Source organism: Erythrolamprus reginae, chromosome 2 (assembly GCF_031021105.1).
Source record: "Erythrolamprus reginae isolate rEryReg1 chromosome 2, rEryReg1.hap1, whole genome shotgun sequence".
In the NCBI taxonomy this organism is placed as follows: domain Eukaryota; kingdom Metazoa; phylum Chordata; class Lepidosauria; order Squamata; family Dipsadidae; genus Erythrolamprus; species Erythrolamprus reginae.
The window spans coordinates 115,364,602-115,382,428 of NC_091951.1; the positions used below are offsets into that span (position 1 = coordinate 115,364,602).

Sequence of the window (17,827 nt, forward strand, 5' to 3'; positions counted from 1 at the left end):
GTATAAATAAGCAATCAATCAAACATATAATGAACCAGTCAATGTAAATCGTAAGTTACAGTCATACCATCATTAGTGGGAGGAGATGGGTAATGGGAACTATAAGACTTAGTAAAATCTTGAGTGCTGAGAGAATTATTTGTTTAGCAGTTTGGGGGAAAACTGTTGTTGTATGTAGTTATTCTGGTGTGCAGTGCTCTAAAGTGTGGTTTTGAGGGTAGGAGTTGAAACAGTTTATGTTCTGCAGTTCTAATTATCCTCTGAAGTCTGTCTGTCTTGGGTTGCAGAACCAAACCAGACAGTTATAGAGGTGGAGATGACAGACTCAGTAATTCCTCTGTAGAACTGTATCAGCAGCTCCTTGGACAGGAGCTTTCTGAGTTGGCGCAGAAAGAAAGAATGCAAACAGACAACATAGTTCAATAGAGGGAGAGGTGAGCTGGACCCTGGCAAAAATTTGTATTAGCTCTCTTACATTTCTTTGTATTGTCCATTTTGATAGAGATTAATAATAATTGAAATGCAATAGTGTTCAGGGGGGAAATTCCCTGTTCTTGATTCTCTACCGTCTTGGGGAATTTTCTTATATATCACATTTTCCATGTTTTTGGCAATTAACCATTTTTGAAATAAATTTTCCTAATATTCTTATAAATAATGGTTTCTTCAAACAATCTTATTGGAAGAAAAGAACATTTTTAACAGAGAACAAATCCAGCCAACATGCTATTTCTAATATATTATAATCACATGATAAATCTTGGAGCCATACTGTGGTTTGCAGGTGAATCTGAAATGAAAGCATTAAAAAATGGAATTATTAAGAGTCAAGAGTAGACTATAAACTAATTGCCTGATTTGAATGCAGGCTATCTTTTATATTGCATGGTACAGTGGTACCTCTAAGAACGCCTCTAGATAAGAACCGAGTGTTCAATTTTTTTTTTGCCTCTTCTCAAGAACCTTTCTACTTACAAACCCTAGCTTCCGAAACTGTAATCGGAAAAGGCAAGGAGAAGCCTCAGTGGGGCCTCTCTAGGAATCTCCTGGGAGGAAACAGAGCCTCCACCCTCCCTGGGGTTTCCCCAATCACACACATTACATAATTTGCGTTTACATTGATTTCTATGGGAAAAAGTGCTTCTTCTTACAAACGTTTCTACTTAAGAACCTGGTCAAGTAACGAATTACGTTCATAAATAGAGGTACCACTGTATATAGTCCACCAAATCTTCAGTCTTAATAACTTAGAGTCATTCTGGATCAGGGTTAAAGCCAATTTATTCAACAATCTGTTCTTTCAGTAGTCAACTTATGGAAAATTGATAAGCAGAAGCTCAACATTTTTATGAGAATAAATATTCAAAAACTCAAAAGGTATTGATATTAATTGCCCCCATTTAGTCTGGTGGACTTGGATAAATTAATGTCTTTAACCATTATATAGTTTATTAGATATAAGATGTTTTATTCTGATTATGTGCTATCAGGCAGTATGCTGTGAATATAGCCATAATTTATCTGCTAAAGTTTATAAGCACAACTTAAGAAACAAACTAAGAAAAATAAGACTGGTTAACAAAATATATTTTTTTCTTCCAGAGATTTCAGACTTGAGCATGGAAATGTATGAGATCCTTGGAAAAGTGGGAGAGGGAAGTTACGGAACGGTAATGAAATGTAAACACAAGGAAACAGGACATATAGTTGCCATTAAGATATTTTATGAAAAAACAGAAAAATCTGTCAACAAAATTGCAATGAGAGAGATAAAATTCCTGAAGGTTTGCTTCTTTTATTTTTTTGAAAATCAGTATTTTTAATAGAAGCCTGTACAACTTGTAGCGGGAAAAGAGCAACGTTGATACGGTAAATGAAAAATAATCACAGCATGAAAAGAAATACCAATCAACTGTTCACCGGCTAGCAGAGCTGTGGGTGGCAGTGTTAGAACTGGCAGTAAGTCCTGGAGGCATAGGCAGTATTTGATAGGGCATCTTTACACTGCCAGTGGGAGTTTATTTGTTGACTTTTTTAAAAATGCTGGTGGGCCACATGATTTGTGAGATGTTTTGATATTAAAATTTTAATTTATAATCTAGTAACTACATATTATTCTTAACTGCCTCTCACCACTTTGGGTGTCGAAGATACAAAATTCAGGTTCTTGAACTTCTTGTGGCCTCAACCATTGTTATTTGATGCTGTTGTAGTGGTTTCTAATGTTGTATCTCCATCTTCTGGGTTTGCTTTGTGTTCTTTGGCCTTCTATTTTTGTAATATGCCTTGTATGGTATAGAATCCCAAGACATTCTTTTCAGGTGAGCAAACCATTTAACTTGCTTTCTTTGTAATTTAAGATTGTTCCTATTCCAGTTCTTTCTCTTATGATCTCATTTTTGATTTTATCCCTTCTGGTCACTCCACAATTTTCCTCAAACATCTCATTTCTTTGGTGACTAACTTTCACTCATGCTTTATTGCCAATGTCCATGTTTGGCAGTGGTAACATAGGGTGAGGATGAATATAAATACATATTAGTAAAAGTAAAGGAATTATATTTATGCCAGACGTTTGTGTAAGCCTTTTAAAATTAGCATGCAGGTTTTTTTTAAAAAAAGAACTTAACACTCACCTGAATGTTCCAAAGAAATTAATTACATTTATTACTATATGCAATTCTTATATTATCTGTAGCACCAAGGGCTGGCTTATTCAGTGTTGGCAGTATTTTTTGCTTTAGAGTTCTATATTTTTAAAATATATGCTTAAATATTTCAAAATATATATTTTTCAGTGAAATTGTTTCAGTGAAAGTTGAAGTTATCCCAGCTTGGCTCTACTGGCTATCCCAATGGAAGGTTCCTTTTGGAAAAACTCTTTAAAGATATCTGGCTGCAGCTTTTTCACATGTTCATGTGGCTGCAGCAAGATATGATTATGTTATGCTGTTGTTTTCAGTAGATAATAAATTTCAATTAAAAATACTGCAACTACTGATATATATTAATTATATAGTATTTAATAATAGAATTCTTTTTATTATCCCTCAGTTTCCGAAGCTTTGTGTCTGTGTAGTAAACACAGGAGTTCCTTTCAGATCTGGACATTTGAACAATAGCTAACTTACTAAGATTACAGTTTTGAAGATGTCAATAGTTTTAGGCTATTTTTCATCAATTTTTTGTCATTGAAAAAGCAAGTGACTTGATGATCTGGAGCCGCTTAGCCAGGTATATCTATTTTTAGTCAGGGATAGAATATTCATTCTTTGAACTTTCCTTTCTGGATATCTATGAGGTTGTGTTGAAAATGGCAAACATTTCACATCCATTGAAAATACCACATTTAAGATCAGTGGCTCTTTGGTACTATCATACAAGTAGAAAGAAAACAGCAGTAATGTGTCACAGATCATCATAAATAGTTTCTCCATTTCTTTTAGATGCTTGCATCTCACAACCGGAAGCAATGTGTTTCAATTTGCACTGTATCTGATCTTTATTTGCTAGTTTAGGAGATGGTTGTGATTCTGGTAGCAAATTCTGGGCAGCAGTTTTCCAGATTATTTGACCAAAGTTAATCCAGAGAGAACAGACCAATTTTGCTCTTTTAGACACTGCAAATTCTGCAGATCCTGGTAACAGCACATATAATTCCCATAAGAGCATTTTGAAAAAAATTGCACTACGTGCCCTATATTTATGGTATATGTTTGTGGCATGGGTAGTAATATGTAAAATCCTAGGTGGGATATCTTTCCTATAAGTATTTGCCTATTTGAGTTTTTGAGTCTGTTATCTTTATTCCCTTTATGTTAGGAAGCGATAAAGAGATTTTCAGTTGTGATAGCTGAGTTATGAAATGACTCATTAAATGGGCCTTTCATGCTACATAGTGATTTATTTCAAAATCATATTAAGATATAATTATGCAAACCTTGAAATCAATATAATTTTATGTTCTATAGTAGTGATTTTCTAAAATTGCAATTGCTATTGTAGTTTTCCTGATTCAATCTATCACATAGGTAGGTCAGAAATATGTTAATATAGGTAGTCCTCTACTTACAGGCACGATTGAGTCCAAACTTTCCATTTCTAAGCAAGGCAGATAAGTGAATTGTGCCCCATTTTACTTTTTAGCCATAGCTGTTAAGGGAATCACCACAACTATGAAGTAAATTTTGTGATTGCTAAGCAAATTTGGTTCCCCCATTAACTTTGTCGGAGGTCAGCTGAGAAGATTACAAGTGGCGATCATATGACCCCGGAACAGTGCAACTATAAAAAAATACATGCCAATTTGCCAAGCAGCTAAATTTTGAACATATAACCATGGGGATGCTGCAGTGTCATAAGTGTGAAAAACCAATAGTAGGCCATTTTTTTAGTGCCATTGTAATTTTGAATAGTCGCTAAAAGAATTGCAGTAAGTAAAAAACTGTAAATACTGTAACAATTTATAAACTGCTTGGCTCCCAATAACTATGGGAGGTTTTACAATTCAATAAAGTGGGCAGATGAGGGTTCCCCTATCTTGGCTTTCTTTGTGTGAAGATTCTTATTCAGAATTGGCTTTTTGTGGAGTAAATTCCATTTCTTAAAAATTGTAATGTAGATGAAGCAAAGTTTTCAGTTATTCTTTCATAGATTATACTGTAAATGCTGATTGTGATACTTTTATTAAATTACTTAATAAAACATATAAAATATATTGGTTTAAATCAATTATATATATATATAATATAATGACGGTCTTGGCATATTCGGGTTTCTTCCCGTGTATCATTTGGAAATTTCTGGCGACGTTTCGATGAGATCCCACTCGTCATCTTCAGGTTGGTGCTTCTGTTTTTTGTTCTAGGGCGAACACAGCGAGACCTGAGCTGCCTTCCTTCTATAAATACTGGTGGCTGGGTGTGGTTTGATGGCTCAGCAATTGCCTGCTGTGTAGAAACTTCCTGGTGAGTCAGTGGGGTAGCACCTGGGGTTGTTGATTTAACTGAGGTATGCTGATTAGTTAATGATTGTGGATTAGGCGTGATATCCTGAGTAGTTGTAGCTTCCAGGCTACTTGGTTGTTTTGCAATGTGTGTTCTGAGTCTGGTTTTAGTTTTTATGGCTGGGATGCGTTTGTTAATGAGGGCTGGTTTCCAGATGTCTGGTAGGCAGGAGGTATCAGCCCGCTTGTTCATATTTTGAGGATGTTTTTCTATCTCGATGGCTTCCATGATTATTCTTTTGCTGTAGTGTTCTGTTTTGGAAATTAATTTAGTACTGTCAAAATCAATTTCATGTCCTGTAGTTTTGAAGTGTTGAACAAGGACAGAAGCACCAGCCTGAAGATGACGAGTGGGACCTCGTCAAAACGTCGCCAGAAATTTCCAAATGCTACATGGGAAGAAACCCGAATATGCCAAGACTGTCATACCTGTACCCGTGAAAATCTACGAAAACAAATATAATATAATATATATATGTTCACATGTTTTTGCTGAATTTAAAATTAAGGGAGACTAGGATAGATACAGTATACACACACACACACACCACAAAAGTGTTGAGGGTGGTGTTGAGCACACACAATATTCTTCATTTGCTCTTTTATTAACAGCAATTTCGTCATGAAAACTTGGTCAATCTGATTGAAGTCTTCAGACAAAAAAAGAAAATTCATTTAGTGTTTGAATTTATTGACCACACAGTTTTAGATGAGCTGCAACACTATTCTCATGGGCTGGATAGTAGAAGACTTAAGAGGTATCTTTATCAGATTCTTCGAGCAATTGACTACCTCCACAGCAACAATGTAAGTACTTTACAAAAATATTGTAAGTACTATACAGCTTGACTACTGCAATACATTCTATATTTAGCTGTCCTTGAAGACTACCTAGAAGCTTCAACAAGTCCAAGAGTCAGCAGCATGAGCAGTGATGGGCCTACCTCAGTATGCCCACACAACTCCTATGGTTTGCAAGCTGCACTGGTTGCCATTTAGTCTTTGGGTGCAATTCAAGATGCTGGCAATTTTTTATAAAGTCCTTTAGTGACATAAGACCCGATTACTTGAATGCTGCCTGTCTCCCACAGTATCTGCCGGACTGATTCAAATTGGTAGAGATGGTGTTCTCTGGGTTTCTTCAACTAAGCCTCTTGGGATTCTGGAAGTGGACTTTTTGTGGTAGCAGCACAATTATGTTATGTCAATTTGGTATACAACCACTCTCATACTTCCTCTTATTCTTCCTTTTACTGGAGTTTCAACACAAACCCGGTAGCTTTTTAAAAAATCTGTTTGAGATTATAATTTTCAGCTTCATTCATATAGATCAGGGCTGTCAAACTCCCAGCCCATTCTGCATCACATTCTGACCACACCCATGTCCGGTTTAGCGAGGGTGTGTGTGTGTGTCCTGGTATGTCATGGGACGCAGCTGTGACAATGTGAGTTTGACACCCCTTATATATGTCTTTTAAAATTCTATATAGAAAATATAACAAGGCAGCAAACATCCTTGAGTCACAGACTTCTTTCATCTGAGTTCTTGAATTAATATTTGCTTTTCTATCCATCCTGTTCCAAACATTCAATTCTTGAACAAAGGGATAATTCCCTTTTTTTCAAGATAGGCTTACAGGAAATTGAATTCCTAATTAACAGTTCAGTTATTGCTCCTTCCAGTGTATTAAAACAAAAGCTATAATTAAAAACCAAACATTATTTCAAATATGCTTTGTTCCCCTAACAGAAAAAGTCTATGTTTAAATAAAATGGAATATAGTGCTCCCTAAATGACAATAAGCAGGCTTGTTGGTCCCAACTTTGAAAATAATAAAAAGAGTGTCATGTTAAGGTCTCATTATGTTATTTGCTTTTCAATCCTTTCCATTATTGCTTGAACCAGTATAAGATTAATACTGTACTTACTGATAATATAGATACGCTTTAGTTTTAAACCTGTCTTTAGTTCAACTAATTCACCTAGATTTTTTTCCCTACCTCCCAAAAGATAATTTAAGTTATTCTTTTATAATTTAAGTTATTCTTTTATTTTTAGTTGTTTATCAGTCTGAACTTGTATTCTTGTTGTATTTATTGAACTAGTTAGCTTTTAAGATTCTGTTTTCAAACAACATATTTTTGTTCTTAAACCAGATTCTACATTATTCTTCTGCTAGGTCATTCACCGGGATATTAAACCTGAAAACATTTTGGTTTCACAAACTGGAATAACTAAGCTTTGTGATTTTGGATTTGCTCGGACTTTAGCAGCGCCAGGTGATATTTATACTGATTATGTAGCTACAAGGTGGTACAGAGCTCCAGAACTGGTATTAAGAGATACAACATATGGGAAGTAGGTATTTTAAGAAAAATAATACACATGGTTGTTCAATATGTACCATTAATTATTTTAATTAAAGTAGAGCCATGCAAAATATTCCAAAAATAAAAAATCTTTAAACTTACTTGTGGTGAATAATAGTGAAGGAACATTAGAGGGCGCCCTGATACATTTATATACAGTACTGTGGTTCTTGTTTTGATTTTAAAAAGTCTTTGATTCAGATTCAATTCCTAGTTAACTTCTGGGAACAGCCCCATACTTTTATTTGTATAGTAACAATATGGGATGTTTTGCCATTGCTTATTTTGAATTCTTGTTTATTTGTTTGTTTGCTTTCCATTCTAGCCTATAACTCTGGTATTCCCTACAGCAGTGATGGGAAACCTTTTTTCCCCCAGGTGCCGAAAGCGTGTGCGTGCATGCTATCGTGCATGCACAAGTGCCCACACCCATGTCCTTCCCCCCGGATGTCCTCTGGAAACAGCCCATTTCCAAACTCCTGGTGGGCCCAGTAGGCCCATTTTTCACCTTTCCCAGAGGCTCCCACTGGAGGCCCTTTGAAAGTTTAAAACGCCTTCTCAGAGCCTCTGTGTGAAACAAAAATCAGCTAGCCAGTGCACACATGCATGATGGAGCTGAGCTAGGACAATGGCTTGTGTGCCGGCAGATATAGCTCTGTGTGCCACCTGTGGCATGCATGCCACAGCTTCGCCATCACTTCCCTACAAACTCCCATTCAAATATTAATCATGCCCAAACCCCCAACATTTTATCCTTGGATTATCTACGGTTGACCTATCCGGATTACTAAGAGGTCAGTAAGGGGCGAGTACAAGTGCACTAGAGTGCCTTCCGTCCCCTCATTGTGTATTGGACAAAATAAAATAAATAAATAAATAAATAAATGCCCAACCCTGCCTTATTTCCCAAGTCAGCCAGAGGCTATTGCTACATGCTGAAGAGTTTTCTTTTCTTTTCTTTTCTTTTCTTTTTTTTGATAAAGTCTAAAAAGTATTCAGTCTCAGCAATTTGCAGAATATCATAGACATAATCTACAGTTTGAAGAGAGCTATAAATGTTGGGTTATGATAAATCCTTGATTACAAAACCACAAACAAAACAAGTCCAAACATTTGAGCTGAGGAGATTTGGGGTACAGTAAGTTCTGCCAGATGGATGTACACACATAGTTTGGTATCAATATGAAACATTATACAAAAAAAGAATTTGGTGAACTTCCTTTCATGGCAAGATTTGTAATAAAGGAATGAATTTGTTTTAGAACATTTATATGACAAGAAGTAAACATTTGTAAGTTTAGTCTTTGTATTGTTGAGCACTTTGTTCATTTCCTGATCTTAGACCTGTGGACATCTGGGCTTTAGGTTGTATGATTATCGAGATGGCCACTGGCAACCCTTATCTACCCAGCAGCTCTGACCTAGATCTACTTCATAAAATTGTGACCAAAGTTGGTAAGTGCTGTTCTTAATATTACAGAGAAGTAATACGGTGCAAATCTATTGGTCCAGAATAAATGCATATATCCCTATACATCTTTATGTTCAGCTTTGGGAATTTCTATAAATCATTAAGGGGAATGGATGAATCATATTCTTTATCTGAAGAAAAAAATCATTTTTAGTAAAAAAAATTACTTGAAAAGTTCTCCTTGGCTTCAAAATATCTCCATATTTTCTTATGATATATAAAATAGAAAATAGTGTGAAGCAAAATAACTTCAGTTCTTCCAATGCTTGAATTTCTGAACCCCTTTGCTCTCTGCAGCTTTCTATTTTCTGCCACCCTCATATAAAAGAGATAAAAAGTTGTAGATCTGGTCTTATTATGGATGCTATCTTACTTGCTTGACTTCAAATACAGATTTAATTTGTACCTACCTCTCATCTCTTAACCTCTCCAAGACCATATTGGAACATGTTGATACCATGTTTAAATGCTTCTTCCTGTATTTCTAATTTCAATGCACATTATCTCCAAGGTTACTCCAAAAGACAGAAGCAAATGCTTTCTAGAAATGTATATATAAAATCATTTTAGACACATGATTTATTAATTGTAGAACTGACCTAAGTATACATGCTATCTGTTTACTCTTTCCTTTCTTTTTTATGTTATATATTCTATCATTTTTTACAATATGTGCTCTTTGGGGCAGGGATGTTTTGAACATTCATTAACAGATTATACATGTAAAATTTATTTTAACTGACAATTGGGAGGATGGATTGTTCGTTAAATATTATAGGGCCTGACATCACTTAGTGATGCGAAATGCAAATATCAATTGATACCAAATAGAAGAATTTAAATGATGACATCATGCAATTGAGATGCATTACGTTGCTTATATTATTTGCATAAAGAGTGTCATTATTAATCATCAGATGTTTTTTATTTATATTATTATGCCAATTTCCTTCAGAGCAACTTTTCTGCCTGAGGCCTAATCAGATTTAGAAATCTAGGTGTGTTACTTTCCTTCCAGAGTTCTGGAAGTATTGCCTCTAACTCTGCATGATTTGCGTTCCTCCCTCCCTCCCTCCCTTTCCATGTTCTTTCTGTGGGAAAATTTAGAAAAATAAAAGTCTTCAGCTTTTCACTTCACCTTATTTAACTTTAAGATGAGAGAATTTGCATTTACTTACAGATGTAGCCAACAGGTTGTCTTAGAGTTACTACGACAGGTAATGTTAGTTTGTGTTCTAGCCTAACTAATTTTCAGAAATTGCACTACTCAAGGTACCCCTTATTGTACTTCTACTATATGTGCACAATCTGTAGGAATTTAAATAATTACTAAATACTCATTATAATGAAATAAATTCAAGGTCTTGGAGAGGGGGATTTATTCCCATTATGCTACTAGAGAGTCGTCGACTGAAAATGACAACTGGGGCTGAAATTTCCATCACTAAGTGATGCAGTCTTCACTGCTAAGTGATGGCAATCCCTGCAGTCCCGGTTGCCATCGTAAACTGAGCTCCAAGTGAGTTATGCAAGGCTTACTGATGCCAGTTTCCTACAATTAAAGTCAGTGCAGAAGCTGACAGGAAGTTGCAAATCCCAGGACGTCAAGCAGCTAAGTGACTGCTGCTGGGTGGAAGAGAGAAGGACAGGGTGGCCCAGAGGTTCGGCTCCAGCTAAGGAGTTTATGAATGTGTGAGATAAGTGTGCATTGGGGAGTGCGTGTGAGAATCTAGTGAGGATCAAGAAGAGTATGCAGGGTGTGATTAGGGCTGAGGAGGGTATGAGAGGGTGCAGTGCGGGTCAGTAAGGGTGTGAGGGTGTTATAATTGGTTCTGGCACGATAAGTACTCATACCTTTGGACTATGAGTTTGGCTAACAAGCATTCCCCACATACCTGACACTGTCTACTGACATCTGTTCCAATTCTTGATCAGCAGAACCTATCTAGTATTCAGTAGATACTTCCTTGTATGCATTGTCATTTCCTGCCAAAATACATTTAAAGAAGTGTCTTCCCTCTACCATATCAATATCCCATGGGAGATCTCCAGTATTCAGGGGCTCTCCTCTAGTTTTATTTGCCTCCTTATTTCTTTTTTTCTTTTCTTTTGGAGGCTTACACATCCTTTCCCACTCAAATCGGGATGAGAAGGGAAAATAAATATTGCTTTTGAAACCTCCTTTTCCTGTTACATGCTTGTGTCTCTCAAGAGTTATTCTAGTACTAGAACAACCACAACTACCATAATTTCTATTTTATCCTTAACTTGTATATTTGCTCTACATTGTAGTACAAGTCTAGTATGGCCATAAACACTTTTTAAGTGCTCTTTGTCCACTCTTGACCAAATAAGGACAAATCATTCATTTACTTCCTAAACCTGCAACTGGGATTCCATTGATCTTAGCTCATGTTGTTATTTCTTATTCTCTGGATGCTTGCAACATGGCTGAGAAAGATCCCTTTCCTTGGCAGATTTGACAATCCTGAACTAAGTGCCCCATCTTGCCACGTTAATAACAGGACTTATTTTTTCTTTGGTTTGTTCAGCCTTTCTTTTCCCTTTGTACCTCTGTTATTAGTCTCCTTTTTTCTTTTTTCCAACCTTTCCATGCCCCCTTCTAGCTTCCTCGGTTTTTCTGACTGCAATCAGAATCTTCAGCTAAGGATGCTGTCATTGTTTTTGTGTCTGAGTGACACTCTTGCACTGAAAATCAGTCAGGATCAGTCAGAATCTGTGGGAATTGTTCCAAAATGCTTTCATCTGTGCTATGTCTATCTGGCTGTAATCATTTTCTAACTAGGTCTCCCAGCTTTGCCTAGAGTTCTCCCACTTCTTCCTGTGCCAGTTATATTCACGGAATCTTTGCATATTTTGTGACTTCATAATAGTAGAGGCTCACCTCTTTTACTTTATTGTAATCCACTATCTCCTACTTTGGCCATTTACATGACATTATTGCACATTCAGACATAATTAAAAATGCCTCTGTAGTCTTCACCACACACTTATGTATAGATGGATTTTTATATACCTAAAATACCCTACTAAGGGTAGAGCTACCCAGTGGTGGAGCTTCTTCTACACTTGCTGTGGTTCTCAACCTTTCTAATGCCGCAACCCCTTAATAAAATTTCTCATATTGTAGTGACCTCCAGCCATGAAATTATTGTCGTTGCTATTTCACAACTGTAATTTTGTTAGTTTTATGAATTGTAATGTAAATATCTAATATGTAGGATATTTTTTCATTGTTACAAATTGAACATAATTAAAGCATAGTGATTAATCACAAAAACAATATGTAATTATATATTATAAAATATTTATTTCTAATTGCAAATGAATGATATTTTGTCTTGAAGCATGGCGTAACATGGTGTCTGCTTGCCATTGTTCAGGTTTATAATGTCTTTTAGTTATTCAACTTGAAACTCAACATTTGATTTATTGTACAGCGTAATTGTCTTCAACTTTGTGTCATTATGATGCATTAAGTCACTGCAGTTTCTGGTCTGGTTTACTAATACAACTGGAAAGCAAACACTATCTTTAGATGACTTATAGAACCTATAGAAGTAGGCCCTTATCTGACAATTTGGTAATATCAAGATACCGCATGCAATATACGTTTTCTAAAATATGCATATAATTAATGTTCGGAATTATTTCACACTTATTTGAAGACTTTGTTTCCTACCTTATACAAAAGATTAGCAAACATATTACTGTATTCTTCAGTGAGACCACTACCCCACCCCAGATCCTTTCTAAACCTTGTCACTTAATCACTAAATGGCCATTTGGAAAACTATTGGGGAACTAATCTGCAGTTGTGGCAGTTCAGTTTGTTTCTTTCTTTTGAGTACACACAATATACAGGTGCCCAGAAAGCAAAAATTAGTATTTTCCAAGGAAACTTGCTCACCCAATAGCCTGATCACTGATCTATAACTCATGGCCTTTTTCTTCCAATCAATGTAACTTGGTGGCACATGAAGTAAATATTATTTCATAAGTGTGAAAGTAAGAAATGAAATCATGGGTGCATTGGCCAGCATGAGAATCCAGATTGTTGGGACAATATGCTGACATTGCAAACCACCCCCAAAATGCAGTAATTTTTAAATATAGTATGCAGCAGTACATAAATCTAAATGCTATTGCTCTCCTCCACCATTCCATGAAATTAATGTATGCATGAATTTGCCTTCTTTTTGGAATCTCTTGTCAGTACAGGAGATTAGTAATTTATTTAGGGTTATTCAGGGAACAGGCATGCCTCTGGCAAAGCATGACGTGTTCAGGCTTGCTTTTACTGAATTTTCTGCAGCGATTTTTAGGAGCGCAAAAGTTAAGCCAAAATAGCAGACTGCAGCAGAGGGGGAAACCATAGGGTGCTGCCAGCTTCCATACCATCACGGGGTTTTAAGTTTCTTAATTTCATTTGTGCACTTCATTCCCCCACCCTTCCTATTCTTCAGCACTAACTTTTGCTACCTGCTCCTGGCAAAAAAAAGCAGCTGGGCGGTCCTTTCCTCCCTCCTTACTGTTAAATTATGCCTCGAATTTACCAGATACCCCAGAGGAGGAGAAGGAGGAGGTGAGGGCAAAGCGTGATGTGTTCTGGTTTGCTTTTTCTGAACTTTCCAAAGCAATTTTTAGGAAGCGCAAAAGTTAAGCCAAAATAGCAGACTGCAGCAGAAGGGGAAATCAGAGGGTGCTGCCAGCTTCCACACCATCCCAGAGTTTCAAGTTTCTTAATTCCATCTGTGCGCTTCATTCCCCCCTCTTCCTGTTCTTCAGCGCTATACTTGTGCTACCTGTGGCCCTTTCGTCTCTATTAAATTATGCCTGGAGCTTACCAGGTACCCCAGAGGAGGAGGAGGAGGCAAGGGCAGCAGCAATGGCAGGGAAACAGCCCAAGATGCCAGGACTAAGACGCAGGACCTTGAGACAGAATGTCCCAAATCTACGCCGATTCTCCCAACAGAGCTTTAAACTGATTGGCAGGAAGGTCAGATGGACACCCTCACTGTAAACGCCAGACTGGTCGAATTTTAAAAATATGTCCCAAAGCGCCAGAATAGAAGCTTTACTTCCTAACACCATGGGAAATTTGTCTTTTCCCATGGTCTTAGGCGACCACTGTGAAATGGTCGTTCGATCCCCAGGTTGAGAACCGCTGTTCTACCTTGACATCTCTTTTCTTGAGGAAGGAAAGAAGATGCCTGTGCTCCTTCCTTTGAGCTTTTCTTTCTCCCCCCTTTTTTTGGGGGGGGGGGGCAATCTTGCCATTTCGTTCCCTTCTTCCCTCCTTAAGAGATGGCTCTGTTTGCTGTTGGTGTAGTGTCTTTTTCATATTACTGGTTCATGACTCTGTTGGGCTGGATTTCCTTTAACTCTCTGCCTCATATGCTTCCACTGTTGGATCTGGATCTGTGTGTTTCTCAGTAAACATCTCTGCCTTTTTTCTTTTTTTCCTGCATCTGCTGCCCTCTTGATGTGTCCCTGAGCTTGAGGGCATGCTTGTGATCCTAGGTTTCTAGGAATTATGTACGAAGAATTATGTAGCAAGTACTGGTTGCATTGCTTCACCTCCTTCTTCATGAACTTATTTTAATGTCTAAAGTATCATCTGCATGCTTGGAGCATGATGTTGTGATCTTTTGTGAGAACTTCTTTCTGATGATGATCACATGCCACGGCATAGAATAAAAATGTTACATAATCTTTATTGCACTAAACACTTTACTTAGCAATAGACTGTTACCCTGGTTGTTACCCTAACTCTATCCTCCTATTCTGACAAGTTGGCTTAGCACATAAATAGGTGGGGCTCAGTCTTTACAACTGTTAAAAGTCTTAAAATTTGTAAAGTAGCATCCAACATTTTTTGCATTCATTGGGCTTCATATACAATAATACCTCGTCTTACGAACTTAATTGGTTCCAGGACGAGGTTCATAAGGTGAAAGGTTCGTAAGATGAAACAATGTTTCCCATAGGAATCAATGGAAAAGCCAATAATGCGTGCAAGCCGATTAGGAAAATCCAAAACATTAAGGCTTTAAAAAAAAGAAAAGCTGCCGGCAGACAAAGCTGAGGCGAAGAGAGTGGGGGGAGGGACAGCGAGAGGTGGCAAGAGGTGGCAGTCCCAACGAAGCAAGGTGAAAAGAGCCTCTCTTGATCTCCATGAGTCCCTCCCGTTTTTTCCCACCCTGTCCTGCTCATTTTCCCCACACCTTTCTCCTCTCTTGATCTCCATGAATCCCTCCCGTTTTTTCCCACCCTGTCCTGCTCATTTTCCCCACACCTTTCTCTTCTCTTGATCTCCATGGGTCCCTCCTGTTTTTCCCCACCCTGTCCTGCACCTTTCTCCTCTCTTGATCTCCATGGGTCCCTCCTGTTTTTCCCCACCCTGTCCTGCACCTTTCTCCTCTCTTGATCTCCATGGGTCCCTCCCGTTTTTCCCCACCCTGTCCTGCGTCTTTCTCCTCTCTTGATCTCCATGGGTCCCTCCCGTTTTTCCCCACCCTGTCCTGCGCCTTTCTCCTCTCTTGATCTCCATGGGTCCCTCCCGTTTTTTCCCACCCTGTCCTGCGCCTTTCTCCTCTCTTGATCTCCATGGGTCCCTCCCGTTTTTTCCCACCCTGTCCTGCGCCTTTCTCCTCTCTTGATCTCCATGGGTCCCTCCCGTTTTTTCCCACCCTGTCCTGCGCCTTTCTCCTCTCTTGATCTCCATGGGTCCCTCCCGTTTTTTCCCACCCTGTCCTGCACCTTTCTCCTCTCTTGATCTGCATGGGTACCTCCCATTTTTGCCCACCCTATCCTGCTCATTTTACCCACACCTTTCTCCTCTCTTGAGCTCCATGGGTCCTTCCCGTTTTTGCCCACCCTGTCCTGCTCATTTTCCTCACACCTTTCTCCTCTCTTGAGCTCCATGAGTTTTTTCTTCCTGTTTTTTCCCACCCCACTCTCCTCATCTCCCCCACACCTTTCTCCTCCCTTGAGCTCCATGAGTTTTTTCTTCCTGTTTTTGTCCCCCCTACTCTGCCCGTTTTTTTCGATCCTGGGATTCCCCTCCTGGGATTTCCCTACAGCATCACGTTTTTGCGGAAGTCAGGAGGTGGGGTTTCCCATGGAGGGGAGCCTCGGGATCCCAGGATTGCAAAAACAGGGGCTTGGCTTGCAACGAAAGTCTGGAGGCGGGGCATCCCAGCGGCGGGGGCAGGTTCGTAAGGTGAAAAAAGTTCGTAAGAAGAGGCAAAAATATTCCGAACCCTGGGTTCGTATCTCGAAAAGTTCGTATGATGAGGGGTTTGTATCATGAGGTATCACTGTACTTCCTTAGCATGGCTGTTCCTTTTTAATTGTTGCCAAAGACCAGGCTAAGCTCTGCTCTTAAGCAGTGTTGGTATTGAGCATCCAAGCTGAATTCCAGGCATGGATCAAGCACAGATGGGCCACTTACCCTGCATTTGGTCTTGACAGTTGACTGTCAGTCATCTTGTTGGCCTGTAATTGTTTTATGTTCCTGGATGTCACTTTGCACTTCCTCATCTTCTAGATGCCCCTTCCTTGTGTACTCTTCTCCCACTCACACATACAGATGCACATTCTTTGTTGGCTTTCCTCTTTTTTTAGTCTAAGGCCATGGGTAGGATACGGTTGCTGTCTATTGACTTTGGTACATTCCTGGAAAAGCCTAGGGAGTGGCTCAGCTATCCAAATGGGATGTTGTTGTGACAGTCAAAAAGTTCTGGGTGTGGCCAAAGGACCAGCAGAGATAGAGGTGTAGATGTCTAGGGATGGACATTGTCAGTCCATCTCTCACAACTGGTGGGGGGGGGGGATTGAACACTCATATTGCCAAGACTGTATACCTATGTCCCTTTGTGGAAGGGGTTGGGCTTAACTTAGCCTCAGGAAGTGAGGTGGGCGGCATTTCTGCATGACCACAACCATACCACTGAATGTTTTTAGAGCAGTTCTACTTGTCACTAATCTCTCCCTTCCATCATGCATGTAATGTTACTATAGTTGTTATTTGTATGTCTAATCTCACATGCTAATAGTATTATATTTTGATAAGAAGGTTAAACACAAATATGTTTATATTTGTCTGTTTACTGTCTTTCAGGAAACCTGACACCTCACTTTCAGAGTATTTTTATAAGAAGTCCAGTTTTTTCAGGGATGGTTCTTCCTGAAGTTCAGCATCCAAAAAATGCAAGAAAAAAATATCCGAAACTCAGTGCACTACTTGCAGATATGGTTCATGTATGTCAGAAGAGGTCTGAGTATCAAGATTACTGATGATTATTAATTGTAGCCTAACATTATTTTATGTATAATTTATACATCTTGAATTATTAGTTGTATTTAGAAATGGGAAAGAGACTTGCCACATGATATAAAAACTTATTTGTTGCTTATTTGTTTGCCATTGCCCTTTTTATATCCAATAGAGGTTTTATTGATATTTGAAATTTTAGTCCAGATCTAAAGAGAATTGTTTGTATATTACAGATATTTTTGCAAGTCGGCGAAGTTTTAATTTTCTAGTCTAAGATGCAATTTTCCGTTTTTATCCAACAGATTGTTATAGAAAAGCATATGCATGTATATGTATGGGTGAGAGAGAAAAATACATACTTTTAAATCAACAGACGTGATTTTACTACAGCAAGTACCATTTTTAAAAAGGTACCTTCAGATCAGTCTCGACTCCCAATAACTACATGGACACGTTCATATGAGCCTTGCAAGATTTTTCTATGAAATTCCTATTGACTTGACAATTGAATAAGCAGGAGTAAATATATTTTAAAAATATTTGTCACATATCCTAATAAATTAATATTAAATAAACTTCCTAAATAAATGCTTATTACTGTAGTTGAGGGCGAAGATTGGCTGTGTTTGCAATGAGCATATTCAGGTTTTATGTATAAGTAGAGGTTCATTGTTGCTTT

At 38.1% G+C, this 17,827-nt stretch overlaps 1 protein-coding gene across 1 annotated transcript in view; it reads left to right on the plus strand.

Moving 5' to 3' along the window:
• The first annotated feature begins 1,604 nt into the window (after window positions 1–1,604).
• The window catches only part of PPP2CA (protein phosphatase 2 catalytic subunit alpha), an 89,375-nt gene continuing 73,152 nt past the window's right edge, over window positions 1,605–17,827 (plus strand). Inside the window, exons 1-5 of the mRNA XM_070739264.1 lie at window positions 1,605–1,784; window positions 5,618–5,812; window positions 7,186–7,364; window positions 8,718–8,830; window positions 16,993–17,132. Of these exons, the coding sequence (XP_070595365.1) occupies window positions 1,620–1,784; window positions 5,618–5,812; window positions 7,186–7,364; window positions 8,718–8,830; window positions 16,993–17,132 (792 nt within the window). The 5' untranslated portion in view covers window positions 1,605–1,619. The remainder of the gene's footprint in view (window positions 1,785–5,617; window positions 5,813–7,185; window positions 7,365–8,717; window positions 8,831–16,992; window positions 17,133–17,827) is intronic.